Source organism: Melanostigma gelatinosum (assembly GCF_949748355.1).
Source record: "Melanostigma gelatinosum genome assembly, chromosome: 3".
NCBI classification, from domain to species: Eukaryota; Metazoa; Chordata; class Actinopteri; order Perciformes; family Zoarcidae; genus Melanostigma; species Melanostigma gelatinosum.
Window position 1 is genome coordinate 15,013,571 of NC_136636.1, and position 23,877 is coordinate 15,037,447.

Here is a 23,877-nt window from a genome sequence, read left to right on the forward strand (position 1 = left end):
TTACATATCTGCATCACTTGTTGAATAAATTAATTACTTTTCTACCGTACAGCCCTAAAATAGCTAATACATTTGATCTGAGATCTTGTTCCTGTGGAAATGTGCATGACTATCTGGTAGAATTCAGCATCTCTGAGTCTGAAGTTCAGTTCATCAAACACAACTCTGCTCTTTTACCTTGTGGAAAGAAACCACAGATATAAATGATGTGGTTGTAAACTCCTTCTACGACCAGTGGCGCTGTCTCTTTCTCAGCTTCCTGTCCAAAAGATCATACAAATACCGTAATTTCAAAGAAATTTAAAGACACCGAATTCGACCTGTGAGAAAGCTACAAAGGCTGTCAATCTATCGGAACAATGTACAAAATTTAAATCAGCTTTTTAGTAAGCCCATACCTTAGAGAGCTGTATTTCCGTTTTACTCCTCGAAGAGCAAACACTATGATGCCACATCCATACGACAGTGTGTAGACTGGAATAAAGCACAACATGTAACCGCATAAGTAGAATTTTCCAAAAGCATCTTCATATCTGCTGTAAAGTATGTGAATTTACCATGATATGAGTTGAGGTTCAGGATGGCCACGAAAAGTGCAAAACAAAATCCCCAGTAAACATCTAAAGAGAGTAAAAAGATATAGTTTTAATGAAGAACAGGTACTGTTTCATATTTAGATTTCATGGTCATTGTTTCATCATATAGTATATATTGATGGCAATTGCCAGCAATATTATTACTCTCTCCAGTGGGTAAATATTGACAATTCACTTTTTAAAAATCACTATAACACTATCAATCAGCAAATCATGTATGCACTATTAGATATTAATAAACAAATCACTAAAAAAATATTTGTTTGTGATGAATAAATATGTCATGGAAATGAACAACAAATTACTAACACAAATCATAACCGAATCAATTATCAAGTGTGTGTACCTCTTCTGTCATAGGGAGGGCCTTTACATCGCCTAGTATGGGATGGCAGATCTGACAGGAAACATAAAACAATGTACATTTGTATTGTCATTGTTGTTCAACAACATTTAGCATTTCAAAGGAACACCTTCTGGTAAAAAAATGTGTCTTTAATAATTATTTTGTTTTTAAAACAAAGTGCAGCTTACCAGATAGTATGCCCACAATCTTGAACACTATGGTGAGAAACACAGCAAGAACTGATGGAATCATGAGTCCTGGAAATGCAACATCAACATTATTCAACAGTTACAAAGTCCATTGTATAAAGTCCATTGTATAAACGGATGGTAGAACTTGAGTGTTACCACAAAAGGGCCTGTAGAGTGCTGTTCCACATCCCAGCCCAAAGCAGATTGAATAAAAATGGAAATATTTGTCTGAAATGTTCAGAAGAAATATATTACAATTGGGAAATATCTTCTAAATATAGGTGGATTCCTTTTTTGTGTGTGCCACCATTATAATGTACATACAGTTTCGGTAAAAGTCCTCTTCCATATTCCTGAAAAATAAACATTATTATTATATCTTGGCAGAGACAGATCAACACAAATAGCTTAATGGATCAACACAAAGTAGGCTATTGCTAGAGACAGAAAGAAAGAGAGGGGAGACTGGAAAATGAGAGAGAAAGTAGAAAAGGAAATATAGTAATATAATAAATCAATAACTATACTGTACAGTGTGAGAATGGATTAGCATTACCACAGGTGAAAGACCATGCCATGGTATACACACCATGTAAGTTCAGCTCCAGGTAAATGTTCCAGGCAGGTGTGACAACAACGGCATAACCAAACACCAAGGAGACACCTTCCTGAACCCAGTCAAACCACTCTGTCAAAGGAGACAGACGGGAAGTCCCAGATAAGATACGAGTTTTACTTTCACATTTGGCATTGCATCAGCAAACGATAACATCGATAACTTTAAATATATATATATATATATATATATATATATATATATATATACACACACACACACATTCCATTCCATTACAGTCATTTTAGCAGACGCTTTTATCCAAAGCGACTTACAATTCAGAGTCTATCACATTTCTACACCGTAGGCACAACTACGGGAGCAATTTTGGGGTTAAGTGTCTCGCTCACGGACACATCGACATGCGACTAGGGCCTGGGATTGAACCGCTGACCCTCTGATATCCCTCTCGGGCATTGTTGCGTGTTTACCATAACATCTCTAGATGGCAGTGCTGCATTACAATCTTCAGTAGTTACTGAATCACGTCCAAGGCCACGCAATGCATTCTGGTACTTGAAGTAAATACGGAAGCTGCTGTCCGTAGTCGTTGGGATACTGACATCACACTTAAAACTACACTTCCCTTCACGCCCATACTGATTTGAATACCGTGCAGGGGTAGTTTTTTTCCAATCGCTGATCTCAACTGAAGTTTCCTCTGTCGGCTTCACGAAGAGCCTGAAGAAACTCCTCGAAAATGACAAAAGTGTCGTCTCGGTTGAGCATCGTAGAAGTGTGCGGCGGGAAAAGGCAAAGGGAACCAAAAGCCATTTAAGTGCCAACAATGCGGCTCAAACAAAGGCTGCAGTGATTTGTGGTCTTCGGTGGTTTTGTGTGCTGCTCTTGCTAGCTAAGGGCTTGGTCCCGTTACAGTTGTGTGAGTGTCGGCGGCTCACCAAGATGTCTATGGAGGAGGAATTCCCCGAAGCGGTACTGGTGACTGAGGCCGGGCCGCAGTGGCTTCGAGTAGAGGTCGAGCGTCTCACCCGGGAGCTCCGTGAGACGACCCATGAGAAGATCCAGGCGGCTGAGTACGGGCTGGCGGTGCTGGAGGAGAAACAGCTGCTCAAGCAGCGATTCGATGAGTTGGAGACCGAATACGAGACGGTTCGACATGAGCTGGATCAGCTGAAGGAGGTAACCTGAGGTCATAGCCACAGAGCCAGGCACTTTAAAATGTGTAAAGTTAACCTAATGGTATCGGTTTGAGAATACCCGGCGTTCAACCTATCAAATAGTCCGATTTTGGTGCACCAACGGTCAACATTCTGTCCACTGCTGTGAACGTGTCAGTCAGAACCACACCGTCTGTAATCAGAACCATCGTAAGTCACTATCACGGGCCTGGTTCCTGTCGAGCTCAGCCATAACTTGGTATGACCTGAGCTCATGCACTCAAACACCATAACAAGTGTCGGTGAGAGTGAACTGACGGGCTAATAATGGTGTCTGACATCGTTGTACGAAGTCTGTCATAAGGTCATGATGTGGCAGCCAAAAGCTATGCACAGTTTTCTAGGTTTATAATTTATGTATTTTCTTCACATTGACGGATACATTTAACATTTCTCTTCTTTGGTCGCATGCCCGTACTTGCTCCTGGTATGTAAGGTTGAGGCCTTCAAATTAGATGTCTGCAGCTGCAGCAGTATGTCAAATTTAGATGCCTATGTGGCCAACCAGCTGTTTAGTTTATTGGGTTTAAAAGTAACAGGAAGGGTCAGGTTCTTATGGAGAGTTGTTTTAACTTCTAATACTGGATCTGTATCGCAGGTATCTGTGATTCAATTCTTCCTAGTCATCATTTTGATTTCACATATCTAAAAGGAAAAAACATTGCACATGTCAATAATGTAATTTTGAATATCCAAGAAACATTGTGACTCGTACAACTTTCATTACAGATATCTACAATTAGAATTATGACAATGCAAAGTCAAAATGGCTCATTTCAATTATGACCACAGTATATGGTTCTGACTAGTAACAATTGGATTGTAGATCGCTGACATGTTTGTTTTTTTGTTAGTAAGAACTCTATTGCATCTATCCAGAATGTGCATTCTAGATATCAGAAATGCAATTATGAATATCTGAATATTGACAGCCAAATATACATCATTAGCAAGAGTCAGAGATGTCCTTTTCCCTAGAAAGAATGACGTTGTGGATATCTAAAATAACAGCTCTTGATAGGAAAAAAGTAATTGTGGATATCTGAAATGTCCTTTTGATAGGAAGATAGGACACGGTAGGAAGACACTTGTACTTTTTAAAGATTTAAACATATCTTAAATTCCGTTTCGACAAGTACAATCAAAGTTATAGATATGTTTCAATAATACTTTTACTGGTGAGGATGTTATTGTAGATATCTTTAATTGCCATTATTACTAGTAGGATACAACTTTTGACTTGGAGAAATGCTTTTATGGAGATTTAGATAAAATCAGAATCTTGAGAAAGATAATATCCCTCTATGGTATTTTTATAACTCCTATCCTGATCTCCTTTATGTATTAATTCTGTTCGTTAGAGACATTTCTAACCCACAACTCCAACAGTACTAGCCTCTGGTTTCCCACAAGCTACACCTTTTGGGGATTTGTCAACGTGGTTGGGTCACTGAAGCAGTTAGAAGAGACCTTGGTTCACATGGCAAGGAGGTGTCCATCTTTCATCAACACCATCAAAGTCAGCTGCCTGAGCCTGGTTTTACCCAACTCCAAAGAAGAAGTGATATTAGCTCCTGGGATCCGAACTTCTGGGGAAGTTTGACTGTATTTCAAGAGAGAAGTTGGTGTTTCCCCTTCTGCTCAGTTTAGTCAGAGCCGTACAGCCAGTTTATGAAACTTAAGAGGAACTGCATCCTAAGGCATTTCCACACTATATTATTATTATTGATGGAATCGTCAGAGTCCAGTCACTGTGACTCACTGTTGTTGTCATCGTCTTGGTATCTCATGATTCTGAGTGTTGCTTCTCTCTTTAGTCAGTGAGCTAATCATCCATCAGCAGCACCCACAGTGCTTTAGGTTACAGATGTATTTCACATTACGACTGACCACTGCTCGTCACACACTTCCTTTTGTTTGACTGGAAACGTTTGAGGAAGGTGCTGGTGGGAAGGAGAGCGACAGCTCTCTTGGACAGTAGATGTTGGCTCAGTGCTCGTTGGCTGGATGTCGCCAAGCCTTTTAGTCAGATGGCTGTGGGAATCTGACATCAGCCTGCTATCCTATTGAAACTATTGCTTTGACTCTGTCAATACCGCCGTTATACCCTGCCTCACCTCTCTGCTATTGAAAGGCCTTTGTTGGACCAGAGAGTGAGTGTCTTTTAATGTCACCAGTTCCTGCTGCATCTTGGGGAGTTTTTTCGTGGGTACTATCATGGTCCAAAGTGACTGAAATATATGCCAAAAAATGCAGCAGCTTCTTAGATCAATTGCAAAATAGTATCTGACTATTTCAACGTTAAACTGTAAAGTAACATTGAGTTGTCTCAAGTCAGATTTCTAAGAATATGGATTTGACATCAGCATCCTTCAGCTGGTCATGTGAGCATGACTCATTCTGATTCATGCTCTGTTGGTGTGTAAGATGAACATTATGACATAAAACCAAATGTAGCAGCAGGGTAACACCGCACTGTAATGCTATAGGCGACATGGACAGCCAGTAATAAATTCAATGACTGTATTTTTGAATAAACAGTTTGGGTAAAATAACCCTTCTCTATCGCCACAGTCTTTGGTTGTTCCCACCATACTTGTGATTCTTAAAACAGGCCAGATATTACTCCTTGTTTAAAGAAGTATCCCCCTGATGTTTATTCCTTTTCTCTGTCCCCAGGCCTTTGGACAAGCTTATTCAGCCCACAGGAGGGTGGCAGCAGATGGGGAGAGCAGGGAAGAGTCGCTGATGCTGGAGTCTGCCAGTAAGGAGGCTCTCCACCAGCAGAAGGTCCTGGAGCTGCAGAATGAGCTCCGACTGGCCAAAGGCTCCCTCACGAGCGTACAAGCTGAGAACGAGCGCCTGTCGTCCATCGCCCTGGAGATAAGAGAGGTGATCGTTAAATTATACAAGTATTAAAAAGCAAATTTACGATATACATGTTGTGCTCATTTGAATCAAATCTTAATTCAATTATGCTGGTCCTAATTTATAATCAATATGAAATACATCTCAGAATCTGCCTGTTAAATTATACAACGTCCTGTTGATGAAGTCATTATGTATCAATGAAAACTTGATCTTACCGAGTAGATTATTCGGTTTTTTAGCCTTTTGGTGTTTTAAACGTGTGTAATTATTTTTCCTCAATCAAATGTTACTTTTTTGGTCATGTTAAAATTATTTTAACTTTCTGTTCAAATGGAGGCCAGTATCAAAGCACTTCTGTGTTTGAAATGGTATCAGTTACAATCAAAATAGTGTAGAAGAGAAGGTTAATGGAGCTAACTGGAGTTAAGACTGACCTGGAGACCAGACCTACACTAGTGGTCTGGGTCACTTGTTTGTGCTTGTAGTGGGGGAGGGTCAGTTGGCGGGATTGCCGTGAAACCAGCAGTAGAGACGATGTAATGGTCCAGTGTGAGTGACACAACGGATGTCCTCCACCAGGGCTCTCTGTAGCGCCGGATTGGTAAGTGGACCCTGTCCTCCTTCCATCATTACACTTTCCTGCCAAAGTCTTGCACCCCCCTGTGGTATGTGAAACATGCTGACACACTGATCCTCATATCACTTGACCAGACGGTTGCAAGGATGTCGTTTGCACTGCCTGGGTCACTCAAAGACAGTTTATGTTTAAGTACTTTTTTTTTTTTTTCTCATGCATTCGCCCATAACATCTCCTTCTCCTCTACTCCTGTGTACAGAATTCCGAGCTGGCAGAGCTGCAGCGAGGTCAGCTGCGTGATGACATGAGAGAGTACAAGGTGCGAGAAGCTCGTCTGCTGCAGGACTACAGCGAGCTGGAGGAAGAGAACATCTCTCTTCAGAAACAAGTGTCCGTGCTGAGACAGACCCAGGTAAGGCCAAGAAGATAGAGCATGAAACTCACTCATGACACATTTTCAAGTGGGTGAAGATCATGGAGGAAAAAAAGTCATGTTTATTTCTGTTTAAACACCTTTTTGTGACTCAAACTACACACATTCGTTTTTCTACTATAACCACATTGACATTGGGTCATGTAAGAAGGTGATTAGTCTCTTTGGTGAAATAAAGAAACGTAAGTGGGCAAATCAATGCAGTAATCAAATTATTAACGGTTTGATTTATATTTTTGAACATTTGCTCAGGTGGAATTTGAAGGTCTAAAGCACGAGATCCACCGTCTGGAGGAGGACTCCCAGTGCCTTCACAGCCAGCAGGAGGAAGCCGCGCGTCTGAGAGAAATCGCTGAGCGACAGCTGACTGAGGCCTTAGAAACGATTAAAACGGAGCGCGAGCAGAAGGCCAGTCTTCGCAAGGAGCTCTCCCACTACATGACCATCGGCGGCTCTGTGTACAGCAGCTCTTACAGTATCTCCTACGACAACCTAAAACTCCACGAGGAGCCAGACAACGACGATCTCATCAGAGGCTTTGAAAACGGCTTGGCCAAGATGGGTGAAGGCGATGGAGACAACAGAGCTGCTGTGAACAAGAGGGGAGGCGCTTTCGAGCCGGCTCCGGGCCTGGTGGACGACCTGCTGAGTGAGCTCAACATCTCTGAGATCCAGAAACTTAAACAGCAGCTTGTCCAGGTATGAAATCCATGAGATGCTCTTTGACAATCCAGCTCCATTACTTGATGAATGTTTGTCTGACTCCTTGTGGTCAACACATTCAAAAGTCTTTCTGCTAAAACACATCTGTGTATCACACAGCATCTGCGTGCACAGAAGTTTATTGTGCTAACTAACTATACGTGGGAGCATGTTTGAGTGTGCGCATACAGGCACTTGAGTAGGTATCGTGACTTGACCTAAACATGTCCTCACGGTGGCAAAACAAAATGATTAGGTCGAACATTATGTCTATATTACAACAACTTCTCAATTTGTGATGGAAGTATTGTAAAACATTTATACATAAGAGACTGTAGCAAGTGTTGATCAGTGTAAATACATGTTATTGATCATCTTTGGCCATATTATTTGTTTATGCATTTTTACATTCATTAAATGTGGACATTTTATGGGGGTATTTGCTGAAATCAATTTTGTGGAATTTGAGAGAAGCTGTGCTGGCTTAGCTTATAAAGGAGAGAAAGATACAATGTGTTCCAGCTGGCCAAAGGGCTGCTGCTGCTTTTATTTCATTTATTTTGTTGTTGATTAGGTGCTATAAAGTTGGCCAAATGACTGAAAGTGCTTTTATGTTCACGTGCACTTTCATGTTAGGTGGAGCGGGAGAAAGCCGCCCTGATCAACTCTCTCCAGGATAACCAGAAGCACCTGGAACAGGCCTATGGGACCGTGTCTGAGCAGAAGGAAACGGTCAACAAGCTGACTGAGAACCTCACCGCGATGAGGAAACTTCAGGCCAGTAAGGAGCGCCAGTCTGCCCTCGACAGTGAAAAAGACAGGGACAGCCATGATGACGGAGACTACTACGAGCTGGACATCAACGGACCCGAGATCCTCCAGTGTAAATACACCGTGGCGGTGTCCGAAGCTGGGGAGCTGAGGCAGGAGTTGAAGACTCTGAGGTCACAATACGAGGAGTGTCGAACCCAGTACGAAGGTGAGCGAGCGCGGCTGGATAGCGACATCCAGGAGTTGAGGTCAAAGTTGGCGTCGCTGGAGAAGATCAGCCACGTGGACAAAGCAGAGATGGCTCATCTGGAGAAGGAGCTCCGTCTGGTCAGCGAGGCAGCAGGAGAATCACTCGGCAGCCTCAATGTGGCACAGGATGAGCTCATAGCGTTCAGTGAAGAGCTGGCCAATCTCTACAACCACGTGTGCATGTGCAACAACGAGACCCCTAACCGTGTCATGCTCGACTACTACAAAGAAGGAAAGGCCATAGTAAGAAAGGGGCACGAAGGGAAGGAGCACCAGTCTTCCATACTTCTCACTAACGGGCTGATCACTGAGACTGAACCTGGAAATTCCAGCAGCGCCTCAGTTGTGTCGTTCTCAGAGCACCGGCCGGAACCCATGAACGTCTATAACCTCGTAGCCATCATCAGGGACCAGATCCGCCACCTGCAGCAGGCAGTGGACCGCACCACAGAGCTGTCACGCCAGAGACTTGCGAACCTGGAGCTGAGCACAGTGTCGGACAAGGACAAAGAGGCTTGCATGGGAGAGATCCTCAAACTGAAGTCCCTACTGAGCACCAAAAGGGAACAGATCGCCACTCTCAGAGCCGTGCTGAAGGCCAACAAACAGGTCAGAGGACCGCTCTGAGTGCGTCTGTGTGTGTATGCATGGCTGCTGTTTCTCAAACCGACAAGTACAACATAAAAGGGTAGTAGTCTTAAGCTAAAAATAACCGCTGAGCTTACACTTGACAGAAGTGCACGGAATGAATGAATGAATAATGAATGAATGATTATATAAGATGCTATTCCTTTTAGACGGCTGAGGTTGCTCTGTCCAACCTGAAGAGTAAGTATCAGAGCGAGAAGGCCATGGTGACCGAGACAATAATGAAGCTCCGCAATGAACTGAAGGCTCTGAAAGAGGACGCCGCAATGTTCTCTTCTCTCCGAGCCATGTTTGCTACAAGGTAAGATCATACATAACTGCTTTACATTTAATTCCTGACAAACGCACACATGAACCATCATGTGGCGTCCTGGTGGCCAAGTGGTTCAGGGCTCGCACCATAATGCATGACAACCATTGTATCGTATGTGTAACAGGAAAGAGCAATCATATTTCTTTATATCCTGCTAATTCTGCCTCTTTTCAACACATTTTCCTAATAATGAAAATAGAATTCAAACTATTTTATTGTAAGGGTGTATGTTTGTGACAGACACAAAGCATTGTGGGGATTTCTGATGTAATACTTGTTCGAGTGAGCTAGCGGAGACGTCTTCCTCCCCCATCTGGAAAATGCTGTCAGGGAAATGGAGAAAACATGTGACAGGAGCAGCAGTTCAAGGCACATTGCTCCACCTGCTGGAAATAATGTGTATCTTCCTCCTTCCCCCCCCTCTCTCACTCTTTTCTCCACATTTCCCCTTTCTTTCCCTCAGGTGTGATGAGTACGTGACTCAGCTGGATGACATGCAGAGGCAGCTGATCGCTGCTGAGGATGAGAAGAAGACCCTGAATTCTCTGCTACGTATGTCCATCCAGCAGAAACTGGCCTTAACCCAGCGGCTGGAGGACTTGGAGTTTGACCACGAGCAGGAGCGCCGCAACAATGGCAAGGGCAAAACAAAGGCCAAGGGAGCCTCTTCCAGCCATCATGTAAGTCACAACTTGTACTGCAGAACCAGCTCTGAGCCACAGAGCACCAGCGGAGGCACTGGGTTCCCATACAAGGCTTTGTGTGGGCTTTTTAAACTTCTATATCTGTATTTTAAGATTTCCATTTCTCTCAGGCTTTGCATACACTCATATTTTTTAACACACAGAGCTCTGTTTGTAGAGCCACTATATATGGCATACTAGTGTTATTCCTATTTGATACGTTTGTACTGTTTACAATACATGGTTGTGTTTACGATGTTGGACGAGTTGAGAGCTACTCCTTTCTTTTGTGCTATTCGTGGTCCTTTCCTAGCGTAAAAACAATCGTACTTTACATTTTAGTTAGAATTTCATGTTTTCACAACAAAATAAATATACAGAATCCTATTCAGTTAGCAACAATCTCCTGAGCGTGGAGTATAAGCCCTTTTTTTCTGTGTGGTATTCATATCATTATTTGGCCTTTCAAATTTGGTGTGATAAGTATAAGCCGGTATAATTCATTTGGAAATTGTTTGAGTTCTGTGCCGTGTTAGTGTGCCGGTGAGTGACCAACAATATGTGATGTGAACAAGTGCGGAGTATTTTCAGCTGAAAAGCCTTTCTGAGGAGTTTTATTTTAGAATTTAATTTACCTCCTTACACCTCTAAAAACCATTAATTTATATGTAATCTCAGTTCATATTACAACCTTCTTTTTCTATCACTGATCCGAAACGGCTTGTGTGACACCGATTTTAATAATATTTAGGAAAAACTGTGGCATAAATATGCTCAGTTTTTTTAAAGGCATAAGATACCATTCTCTACTTTTTCTGTGTCAAATATGTTCAGGATTAAAAAGGTTTATGTCAGCATACAAGAGTTGTGTAAAAAGTCAAAACTATTTGAATGAGAATGGTCTTGTCAGTGACTCGTTGAAGCCTGCATGCATTACACACCCGAGTCTTTTGCTTCCTGCTTCCATCTGAGTTTCCTAACTGCTACCTTCATGAATCTCATTTCAGTAATTCAGTGGAAATGTCAACAATCACTCAACAATCAATCTAATGTGATTTACTTCTCTTCCATTTGCAGTAAATCTGTCATGCCAAGTGTCCTTAAGGAGGTTCGTCAGAGTGTCTGTGATCTGGTTACTTCACTCTCTAATCATGGTCCAAATCATGTCTTCGCTAACACAAGAACATACACAACAGTATTTTCCAAGGGCCTTGTTTTAGAGTGCCAAAACAAATATGTAACTTTATGTTGAACATGCAGAAAGAATGACTGCAGTCCACCACCACTATGCCAACAATGTGCCCCACTATTGTTTTCGAACCAGCGGAAGAATCAAGATGCGTGTTCTGCTAATTACCCATTGCCTGTGTAATCCTGAATGCACTTTTTGTTTCTCACTTGCTCTTAGGCGATTCCTCTCATCATACTAATTGTTTCAAGTATTACATGATGCTTTTTTTACCGGATGTGCATGTTTATCTACCAGATTCTTGGTGATATTTTCAAGTGATTCAACATATTTGTATCCCTATTTATTTTATAGCAACACATCCAGAGAGTATGTAGTTATTTCACAACTTTCAACTCACTGGATGAAATCCAACAAAAGAGATGAATCCACTCGTCTACCGTAGTAGTTTTACTTTTGGCCTTAAATGTGTGGGTGCCTTTCTATCGGCCCAGAGACGCTTTCAAAGCTATCAGTATTCTTGATAACCAATTCTCCTGTTTAGCTCATTCAAATAGTTCAATATATTATTTTCACTATATGACCCTGTGAATATGGAGCTTGAGTTTCAGGGTCTCACTACATGTTGTGTAATTGGGCGGCTCTTTTGTAGACGTGGCAGAGCTGTTACAAACTCAAGTATGCTTAAGACTTAGGAAGACTATTAATGCAAAGCTTATTTAAAGATGTTAAGTTAAGGTCAGATGTTAATAGTATTCATAAACTTTATTAATGAAGGAGTTTTTAATGTAATTGTTTTAATACAACTTTTTTTAAAACCTTTTGAGTCCTGAAATCTGCAAACAACAAAGCTGCAGTACCATTTTCTGTTACAAGTGCAATTTGCAAACATGGCAAGAAAAAGACAACTAAATGTGTATGCCATGTAAAAAAATATTGTACATGTTGTTGCGCACATACTTGGTCCTAATTGATTTTTTAAAATGTTTTTACTAGAACTGCAATTGTATTTATTTGACACTGTTCAGACTGCAGGATGTCGTCCTTTTCATTTCATAATAAGGGAGTGTGAGCGGAGGTGGCTGGTCATAATATTGACGAGACTGAACTTGTGTTAAAACACCAGCATACTCATGACTTTGGGCTACTGTTCTCTGCTAATGGTTATGGCTGGCGAAGAAATAAATCTAACTTTCACGATGGCGTCATTGTTGCTCTTTATGAATCAAAAGTAAGGTAACTACCATTTCACAACATATATGTTTTTTTACAAGTGCTTTCGTCTTCCACTGTTGACAATATATTTTTGTTACCATAATGCTTAGTAACCTATATTATGTGTCAGGAGTGAATACAATATTGATGGTTCCGTGGGTTTAGTAACGGCTGTACTATTGTCTATTTTTTGCCTTTGTATATTTTCTTCTGAAACATACATACAGACTAGTCAGCAGCTAAATATAAAGTACATCATTGTGCTTAGAAACATCTCAATATATATAAATAAAAAATACAATGGATATATACCTCGAACTTATTGTTAAAAATGTGTACACAATAAGCTTTTGATTTGTAATGTACATACACTTTTTGTTTGTTTAGTGTTGAATGAAACATGGATGATGAAATACTTTTAAAACGTTTTTATTGGAGGAAGGTAAAAATGTGTTTGTAAAATATACCCATTTAAATTCTGAGATTCACAATAAAACAGATTGTTACGTTAATATTATATTATCACGTATGTGCCTCTAGTTACATATTCAAAACAAATTCCAGTTTGTCTGTATAAAACATTGGTCAATAATTAAATGAATGCATACTATGTTATTTCTTATAGCTTTGCAATATTCATTTTCATTTCCGGTGAAAAGGATAGTTGTGTTTTTTCCCCCTTTTTTGAGAGACGTTTACGTAAACCGCTCCCTGCCTGCGCGGTGACGTCATGGGGCGTGTCCAAACAGAGGACAGAGGGGACTCCACAATGGGAGGTTTGTGTGTCTTTCTTAATCGAAGAGTAGCGCTTTATCTTACCATGTAGTTAGCGCTCTATTTTAGCGTTAATATCTGCACATAACTTCCAAATAAGGAACATTAACCACAGAGTTAACGACTTTAATGGTCGCCTCGCTTGGCCAATGACAATGTAACGTCTCAGTCCTGTTTGTGAAAAAGTTTCTCAGCAACACAACTGCCATTAGAAAGAGCCGACTTACTCTTCAAGTGGTTGTCAACCGGCACGATAGCTGTCAACAGACTTTCCAAATCCCCCGTGTCCTCTCACTGTCCTGCCACTATAATGTCAAGTTCCCTGTCGGTGTCCCGTGTGGATATGTGTCGTCCCCTCCTCTAAAGCAAAAAGCGAGCCTGTTGTCAGTGAATGGAAGGCTGTTTGTGTTTGTTACGCTTGTTTTTAAACGTGTCTCTGTTATCGTGGACAGACAGTTCTCATGAGCAGCTGACGGAGGACAGCGCCTTCCTCAGAGCCGACCGGAGACTGGACACGGAGCTGGTGGACAAAGTCATCCTGCAGCTGAACAGAATCTACCCGCAGATCCTCTCCGACAAGGAGGCCACGAAAGTAAGTCCTCATACGAAGGTCTTCACTGTCCTGGTCCCATGCAGGCAGAGGTGGAGGATATTAAAAACATACAGCAAAGTTTAATGCAACATATTATAAACGTGTTATGCGGCAGAATGACGCAGTGTAATACTATCGTCTTTTACTTTCCTATTATTGCTGCTGTATCCACTTGTAAGCAGCATTAAATGTTGTAGCTGAATGTGCTGTCATTTAATATATATTGCATCATATTCCATGCATATTTTCCAAAATCTTAATCTCTAAAATAAAGGTAACTATAGCGGTAATGTGATGGAGTAAGAAATGCATTATTTCCCCCTGAAGTGGAGTAAAAGAATGATTTGAATAAGATGGAAATGCTGTAGGAATGTACAAATATCTTGTTCTTCAACAAACATATTTAAAATGACTTGAGCAGATCTACTTAGTTATGTTGTATCATTGCATGTACAAATATGTATTCTCAAGCATCTGATTCATGTCACTAATGCATTCGGATCCGTGGGTCCTCTGGCCTGAACAGAGGCTGTGGTTAAAAACTACCAAGAAACCCTTTCTCAGTTTTACAACTTTCATGACAACATGATGAAACAACACTTTGATGTGAATACATGAAATCATTTATGAAGACGCTTCATTCTGGCATGGGCAAGCTGTGTAAGCAAGCACTCCAGGAAAGGAAATCCCATATCATCATATCATTGATAAGTCATATTTTAACTGTTATTATTGTTATCCAGTTCAGAAACGTGGACGTGCCCACGAGTGTTCGACTCGCTGAGCTCCTGGCGCACCTGCAGGGGAAAGGAGAGGAAGCCTGCAGGGAGTTCTACAGAGCTCTTCACCTGCATGTAGAGGAGGTGTACTACAGCTTGCCCACACGGCTCCGCCTCAGAGGTTTGTGTTTATTCATTATTTGGATATTACAACATGGATGATACATATTTGGTTGTGTATTATAGTATCGTCTACATTTTAGTCAGCACACTAAAACCATCCGATCCAGATTCCTTAGATCCGCTGGCATGTCCACGTGTCTACCAACAGAGACATGTTCTGAACGACAGAGGTAAGATGTTCATTTAAAATAATGTATGTTAATGTATCTGCAACATTCAAACTGTAGAATAACCAGTAGATGAGTTAACGATGACCTTAAAATAAGGAATAGTGATTAAAACCTTTTCCAGTCTAGAAGTGTGTTCGGTGGTTATTTAGCTCTGACATACACCAGATAGTTACATGTATGTTGTTATGCGTTCATCTCTCTCCAGGTCCGTTCTTCTTTCTGGGCTGTTTCGGCGTTGCAGTGGGAATGGCTTTAATCTATTACTACAGTGGTGAGTAGTTCTCCAGTTGTTTAACGTCACCTGACATTGCAAGTCACATATTGTCAGATATTAACTTTAGTGCATGCATGTGTTCTGAAAATATAACTCCACTTAATGCTGTTGATTCAGAGTTACAAAGATGATGTGTTTGTCCTGTAGAGGCTAAAGTGACGGGAGGTAGCCGGGCCCTCGGGATGGCTGCTCTGGGGTTGAAGAGAAGAGCTCAGGAGGTTCTCATATGGTACACTGAAGACAGACTCCTGAAGTAAGGGGGCGACTCCTTCACAATCAGGTGTTCCAGCAGTACTGCTCGTATAAATGCTATGTGTACCAAAGCACAGCGCACTATATCTTTTCAGGAGTTGAATACTAATTTTGTACACAGTTGAACTGCATATATTTTTTTCGCGTGTGATCTAAATTTCTCAATTTGGAGACATTTAGAGATGGGGGTAAATTCAGATCTGCATTTGGCAATTTTCTCTTATTTCCTCATGTGTTGATATCTATTGAAGTGGATTAAAGGGACGGAATGCACTCGAGGGATGAACACAGTGAAAGCTAAAACAAGCTAATTAAGTGACAAACAGCTTTTACAAACCAATGGAAAAAGGAAATATTGACTGAACCATATAGGATCTATTTTTCAGCACTTCAAAAAGGATAGCCTCCATCTCATCAGGACATTTTGCCGGTATATATTTATCCTTAAATTCAAAAGCAACAACCTACATTGTGTGATCTGCCTTACACTTTGGTGCTGAGACTCATTACTTACATTTATTTTGGCAATGAAGAATTATACTTCCTTCTCTGCTCGGTTACCACTGATGTCAAGCATACTGAAATGCATTTCAATGTTCTCTCAGAAACAAAGACGACTGTCCATAGCAGTGTAAAGAGAAGGTACTGTCACGAGCGCTTGATGGAACATAGCTGCCCTCTTGTGGCCAAAAGTGAACTTCTTCACCAAACTGCACAAATGTACTGGCGTGTGGATTCATAAGAGATGCTCGGAATTATGCTTCTCACGTGTGAACAAAATAAAGATTATGTGACGAACTGCGAGAAACAAATGGAGCTGTGGCCATAGAATAATACTTTAGACGAGATTTACAGCCACGTGATTGCTTCTACCAATGATATCCCGCTCTACCAGTGCAGTGCATTGTGGGTAGAGTTACTACCCAAACAAACGATACAATTACCAAGTTCAGATTCATAAATATGAAGCACAGTCGTATACAAACTCGTTTCTAATGAACCATTCAACAGCTGTGTTTAATATATGTATTTATTTACAACCCGAAAATTACACCATAAGTGAAACCCAGGCGGACAGCTCGGTGTATATATACTTGAGAGGGCGGAGTCTTATAGCGTGTTGTATGAAAGGAGAGAAGGTTAGCACTCCCCTTGACAAGGATGGAATTGGCCCTCGTGGCCATCAACACACATACGGTTAAGGCACTGCCACTTACGTTGTGGCATCTCTGACCATATTTTTCAATCGTACGTCTTTGAATTCATGTAAACAATGCCTTACATACCACGTCTGCACTTCTCCTCGTTTACTTAAAGACCGGAATCATGCGTGAGTCATTTCCTGTGTCCTTGTTTCTGGGTCAGGATGACAACTTTTATTTTTCCTTTTGGCCTGATCTCACAGAGTAGCACTCTGTTTATAAATCCCGTCATCTTCTTTTGTTTCTTCTTTCTTTCTGAGCATATTGTTTATCGATACGTTTCTTTTACGCCTTTTTTAAATACGTCTGGCAGAAATGTATTTACCTCAAACAGGCAGATACAATTTGATGGTATTTCTCAGACTGTATAAACAATTTATTGTCTCTGAATAACAGAGAGAAGGGTCTCTGAACACACACTAACTCTTATGATGGTGCTTTGTTGAACTGTATTTCTTTGAAAAGATGTATTCAACTTGCATGGTTTTTCTTGTTATTCTTGTACTCAACTATTTTGATATTTTATAAGGAAATATTGATAATTGATTTCTGATGCTTATCAATGAATGTCTACTCATTGAGTCCAGTGCCTGAAAGTTTGTCACATTCTGTGTTTGGTGTAAAAAATGCCTTACATTTTGTAAAACTGAGACTTTTTCTTTGTACAAAACAAAAAAAAGAAAATGCATTATAAGAATAAACAAGACAACAAACACATCTTATCGCTTTTGTAGTTTTATTTATAAATGTCATTTAAAATATTCACAGTGTGTAACACAAGATCATCATAGTAAAAGCTTTAAAAAACATTTGGTCCTTAAAAAAAAGTGACATACACTATACACCTCAATGCACAAATACTTGAAGACATAAGCTCATATATATATATATATATATATATATATATATATATATATATATATATATATATATATATATATATATATATACACAGGTAAATCCCTTTAAACATTACACAATAGACTGCATATCACTTAAAAAAACAAAGCAGGTAAGGTCCACTTCATTGATTGTTTGAGGTTTTTAACAGTGTAAATAAAACATGTAATAAAGTATGTAATTTGGATTATGCTGTGACGATGTTTATTATTATTTAATTTTTTTTATAAAGATGTAGGTATACATTAAATGACAGATACTCACACATTTCAAAGTAACAATAGAACGTATTTTTTCCAGGAAACATTAGTATACTGCTGATGTTTGTTTTGTAAGTAAACGCAATCATGTATTTGCATCAGTAACCGATAAGAGGTGACACCCTGCTGGTTTACCACATGAAATAAAAACTGACCGTACATTTGTCCATAGCCATGGTTAGAGAAGGAATGAACTCTAAAACACACACACACACACACACACACACACACACACACACACACACACACACACACACACACACACACACACACACACACACACACACACACACACACACACACACACACACACACACACACACACATGCACCTGTGATGCCATTTAGTTGGTGAATAAATATCCTGATCATTTGCATAAATAAAGTGGAAGACCATCTTTGCTCGGTCGATCAGCAGGAGAGTGAGGCGAAGGGTGATCAAGAGCTCGGGTTGGGTCGCTGGACTCCAAACGCTGTGATGAAGACATTGACCACGACTATGACAAAGACGAAGGCCGTGGAGACATTCTCCAGGATGTTCAGCTTGTAGTGCATGCTTTCATCATTCAGGTTCCACTTAACTGACAAAACAGAAATCAAACATGAAGGCATTATTGAAGTTTGCCAAGTCAGTAGGAGTGCCCTCTTCTCCACCACGGCACACATCTTCCTGTCAGATTAGCAGTGACGTAATCATTACTGAGCAGATATCAACTAACAGCATCTGACAGCGCTGCCCTCAGGTGATAATGAGCTTTTCTCTCCGTTAGCATTCAGGTCTGTAGTTTTTACTGGCCTTCTTTGACTTGGCAAATCTCCAGTGACATTTTTCCCAAAGTTAAGAGAGCACTTTAAAATTGGAAACGGCTGAAGGCAGAGGCGTTTCTTCCAGCTGTGGCTCTCTAAACTCTAAGCTCTCTGTCACAATAGTGTTCTCTGTTAGAATAAGATAAGAATACAAGGGAGGAGGGAGCACACCACTGTGTGGCAAACTTGTGCACTAACGTTTATGAGCCCAAATACGCTTAAATAAGCCTTTGGTTGTTAATCAGCCTTTGTAAATTACGACGTTTATACATTCATCAAGTTTGCAAATAGGTTTGTTGTACAGAAAAATGACCAAATGTCAAAATGCCATTTCTGCATAAATGATATCAACACACATTGTTACAGGTTTTTTTTGCCCTGCTTTTGGCTGTCACAGCAGGCCAAAAAGTTACACATGTGACTTCATGAGTCTGTGTGCGTGTGTGATTTCAGTGCCTCTCAAAAAGGTTTGAAGACTGAGTTTCACACTCGGTTGTCTGCACAGAATTCAAATATACTTTACACAATGTTGCAGTAGAAGACACTAACACATTTAGAGTGCAGCAGAAACAAAACATAACACATAAAATATGTATATATTTTGGTATCACTGTAAATCTTCTCATTTGTGAATGCTAAAGTTCGCCGAATAGATTCCTCACTTACCTATGAAGATGAGCAGAACTCCCACTATGATTTGCAGGATGAGAGAGATGCTAATGAGAGTGATGAGGGGCACATAGAAGGTGAAACCTGGTCCTTGATCCATTACAGCCTTCAGCTGTGAGGCATTGGCCATCAGCAGAGCGATATCCAGCATGCTCTCTGCTGCACTCTTCTTATTGGCATAATGGTTCATGTTCAGAGGCCCCTGTTGCCTCCTCCGGTGACCCTGCAGCGAGACCTGAACACAAACACAAACCCCGACATCAGTATGACACATAAGTGACGGGTAGAGATGTGATACCTCAAAAAGCCTGGTCAGGTACATCTCTTATATTTATTCTAATAATGGGTAGATTATGGTAATCAGGTAGTGTCTCGGGTATCTTTTAAACTCAACAGCCCTCATTTAACTAAATACATGTAAAAAAAAGAAAATAGAGGGGGGCTCGGAGAGAGCAGATCTCCGGCCATGCCATGCCCTATCTCACAATGTCGCCAACGTGAAAAATAATTATCATGGGCTCTTCCTCGGCCCATGTTTCCCCTTTCCACCAAACATGACCTCTGTTGCAGAGGTAATGAACCCTCTCTGTCAGTGTACTGCTGCTGTGATAGAAAGAAAAACTGTGACCTTTTTTTAACTTTCCCAACTGTGACGCTGAATCAGCAAAAGCACCTACTTTCTTACCCTGAAACTTGGGTAAAGGTGGAATTAAAAAATGACGTTTAACACAGGGGAAATGAAAGCGCTCCGCTGCTGCCGTCACATTGGATTCCATGTAAACGTGTGAATGTCTGGAAAGCATGATTTCCCCTTCTTAGGAAATGTGTAGCTGGATTGTGTGGGGGATTGTTTTTCAGCCTGTAAAATCTCCCACTTGTCATTTAAATTTACAGAAGTGTGTCAGCAGCACAAACGGGGACTTTTTCATCAAAACTAGCATCGTAACAAACACTATTACTGGAAGTGAAAATGTCCGTTGGCTTATTTCAAAGTGGAACACCCACTCGGTAGGTCACCGAGTTGGTTTCAGTCCAAAGGTGAACAGTAATTTGTCGTGCCACAGTGTTGGTTTCAGGCTGACCAGGTCACACAACTGAAACCGGCCTCCACCCAAATGTGTTGGAAAACGTGAGTGATTTGCGCTTGTGAACGTACAGCGAGCACAGTGAAGCATGCACTTATAACAATAATCAAGCATCATATTATGAAATATGCTGTGCAATAAGCAGTGGTGTGCAAAGTCAGAGGAAGCAGGAATGCGGAAGCTATTTCCTTCCTTTTTGTGGAGCCGCAAAGAAATAAGTTGTGTTTGTCGTGCAGGAGAAATGAGTCTGTGGTCATTTAAAAACACATTTTAAATATTACATCACAGGAAACCGGGGTTACTGCTAAGACCTCTAATTCTCTTCATATGAGTTCAGGTCAGTGCTCGGGGTTTCATCTGGGTGGAGTGTCATTTAGCTTTCCTGTGTCTTCACCTCTGAAAACCTGCCAAGCCAAAGAGGAAACAGGTGATCTTGTGGTAAACCAGCGGACGCATGCCAGGGTCACTAGCTGTCGCTCACTCGCTGCCACGACTTATTTTTCTTTGTTTTTGTAGCTGCCTTCTGATCACAGGGCTCCCTATGCGGCCCGTGTTTTCCAAGGAGTGGTCATCTCTCTTTGACTTTCCTTTTCCAACATCGTTATCATTTTGTTCCCGTATGTGCTATGTGGTTTTTGAGAAGCCCCCAGATATTATATCTGATATTGAGTTCAACAAGTACACTTGACTTGATGTCTTCTTGATCATGGGAGGCTTGCTGCCCCAGAGAAGTTTCTGGTAATGTTTAAAATATAACACAATATTTCCAATATTCATTTTAGCATTAAAGGTTATAGAAGCTCTGAGACAAGTAAGCGGGAAAGTAGTTATTATTTCTAAGTATATATGTCATTTTTGGGTTAATATGTTGGTTAGTCTTTTAAAAGAAAGAAAAAAAGCCGACCAGATGTTCCCAGAACCCAAGATGACATCTTTAAATTGCTTATATCCAACTAACAATCAAAGTGCCAAAGATATTCCATTTTAAATTATATGTGAATATGTTAAAAAATATATATACAATAATTTTAATAAAATCACTTCAACAATTAAACAACAATTAAAGTAGTTGCAGATTCATTTTGTTTAGTTTGAAGTTAATCCAGTGACACAATTTACAATCACTACCCATTTAAAGTGTTGTTCAAATGAACACAAAATGTTCTTTGTTACATTGTACCACGTTCATAGATAACTATGCATCAAATACCAGGTCTTTAGGGGGAAGACTGCGATCCCACAGTATAATAACTTGTACTAATACTACACAGAGACGTATTGTTGAGTGGCTTTTAGGCGTCTGGTTTCATTCCTGAATGTGACCACGATACAACGAGCACAGTTTAAACCTTTAAACTCAAATCATCCATGATGTGGGTCACTGGCTGAGTTCACTCACCTGGATTCTTCAACAGAGCAATGATTGTAGGAACTAACCGACTCTCACATCGTCTATTATTAAGTGTAAACTGAGCCACAGCAGAGGACACAGAGAGACAGACTCCAAATGACATTGTAATCCAGTGAGACGCTGCTAACCGGTCAAAATGACCGTAATGACTGGAAAACACTTGTGACACTATTATGATGTGTTGAATGGATGATGGGAGAGATGCATGAAAACCAAGCAGCCATGTATATTGTGTACCAGACAACGATCTCAAAACGTTACGCGTCTTTGTGAGGGTTTCGCCTCGACTGAGCCTGACCGGACATTGTGGTATCTCCAGTGAGCAGGAAGCATGCCCTTTGAAACGGGCACTGGTGCTGCCTTCACTTACGTCCGCTTCGCCGCTTCGGTCTGGATGGCCGTTCATCTCCAAGTTTTCTGTAGCCATCCTGTTCCTGACCGCGTAATATCTCGAATCGGTTGGTATATTCATATATCGTGTGAGCTGAGAGTCGGTGGTCCAGCCGGCGGGCACGGGTACAGGATGTGTATAATAAATAAAAAAAAACTGCAGTGTCGACAGAGGGGAGAAACGCTCCAGGCTACCGCCCCTCCAACTTGGGAGCGAAACGTCCTCAAAAAAAATGTGGGTTGTTCGGAGAAGTTTGAGCCGGGGAGGCTGCTCACTAGCGATGCTGTCTGCGGGGTTATGAGTACCTGCAGCTGAACTGAAGCCTGATGTAATGTGCGCGCGAAGCAGTGCTTTCACTGTAGTCCAGTTGGCTGTGCGTCATCACCGACTGTAAAGACTGCGAAGGGAACGTGACTCGTTACTGCATTCCTGCGTATTAGTGCGGTACTGCATGCCACAGGCTCAACTCTTTGTCACAACTTGATTAAACCCAGATTTGTTTTACGATATCCGCGATGTAAACGTACCATCAACTGATAGTAAAGATGTTACAACTACATTTTTTTCACAGAGCCGTCTACAAGAAAGCAAATGTAATTTAAGTGTGTGCTTTGGTAGTGCATATTACAAAAACATAAATGTAATCAATAAAACATTGGAGTTCTCCAAGGCCCCTGGGGATCTCCCAGCAGTAATACCAACACGAATTGGATTTAGTGGAACATATTAAAAAATAAATAAATAGATTACAACATGAATTTGGCGATATTCATCTCTACACCAATGGCAATTCAAAGTTGTTACTTGAAAACTAGGTGTTATTGATAGAGATTAAGCAATTATACCAGAGATCATTTTATTTCTGAACCATGTGATGAATGGTAAGCATACTGGATGTTCGCATAACCATCAGGGTTTTTCCCCCCCACATCTATTTTAAGGAAAGGTGACAAAGCAATAAAACAGCATCATGGTCAATGTCTGAACTGAAAAGTATACCCACTAAAACACATGCAGTCATGTGTTTCATCAGGTAATGAAACTGAGGATGGCCAGTCAGCAGTACTGTTTTCACATTGTAATCCAGCTAGGTTCTTTAGGCTGAAAAAACACTGATTTGCCTCACCTGGGCAGAGTCCTGCTCTCAGACAAGATCAGAATGAGCAGAAATAAAGTCTCACTCTGCTTCACTTTGAATTTAGTGGCCACTGATGTTCTGAGATGCAGACTGATCCAGCCAGGCTCCGGTCCAAGCAGAAGTTCTTCAAAACCTCCTGCAACTGGCTGGCCAAAATGTCTTGGAAAAGAAGTTCAGACCAGGCCAGTTGATAAAGTCTAAACTACTGATCCCCAACTCTAATCTTATTCTATACTTAATAGCTATTGTGTCCTGATGATCTTTGAAGAACGCACTGGAATCAGACAGAGTTTCTTCAAAGCAAAGACAAAGCAACAAATAGTATTCATCCTTTCCCACACACTTGTGCGCAGCTAAATTGTGACTGAGAATAAAGTCATTGGGATGTTTAATCATCTAAATTGCAATGTTGTGAATGCAAATCCTCCATCGTTGAGCATTTCACTGCTTGTCAAAGGCTGCCTGCTCCATAT

General features: G+C 40.9%; 3 protein-coding genes across 3 annotated transcripts; 2 read left to right on the forward strand and 1 right to left on the reverse strand.

The window, feature by feature from the left end:
• The first annotated feature begins 2,437 nt into the window (after nt 1-2,437).
• On the forward strand, nt 2,438-13,095 carry LOC306775208 (protein bicaudal D homolog 2-like). Its single transcript, XM_079265514.1, has 8 exons — nt 2,438-2,889; nt 5,607-5,819; nt 6,635-6,787; nt 7,061-7,507; nt 8,147-9,139; nt 9,328-9,479; nt 9,955-10,171; nt 11,252-13,095. The coding sequence occupies exons 1-8, from the start codon at nt 2,653-2,655 to the stop codon at nt 11,252-11,254; spliced, it is 2,415 nt and encodes an 804-aa protein (XP_079121640.1). The 5' UTR covers nt 2,438-2,652; the 3' UTR covers nt 11,255-13,095.
• A 188-nt stretch (nt 13,096-13,283) lies between these two features.
• Nucleotides 13,284-17,452, forward strand: card19 (caspase recruitment domain family, member 19). Its single transcript, XM_079265545.1, has 6 exons — nt 13,284-13,354; nt 13,805-13,944; nt 14,688-14,844; nt 14,954-15,016; nt 15,222-15,287; nt 15,438-17,452. Exons 1-6 carry the CDS (start codon nt 13,309-13,311, stop codon nt 15,545-15,547), a joined length of 582 nt encoding a protein of 193 aa, XP_079121671.1. The 5' UTR covers nt 13,284-13,308; the 3' UTR covers nt 15,548-17,452.
• A 282-nt stretch (nt 17,453-17,734) lies between these two features.
• ninj1 (ninjurin 1) lies at nt 17,735-22,579 on the reverse strand. The gene is made up of 3 exons (XM_079266508.1): nt 22,246-22,579; nt 19,377-19,614; nt 17,735-18,484 (listed from the first exon to the last, which is right to left on the reverse strand). The coding sequence occupies exons 1-3, from the start codon at nt 22,345-22,347 to the stop codon at nt 18,342-18,344; spliced, it is 483 nt and encodes a 160-aa protein (XP_079122634.1). The 5' UTR covers nt 22,348-22,579; the 3' UTR covers nt 17,735-18,341.
• Between the last annotated feature and the right edge of the window lie 1,298 nt (nt 22,580-23,877).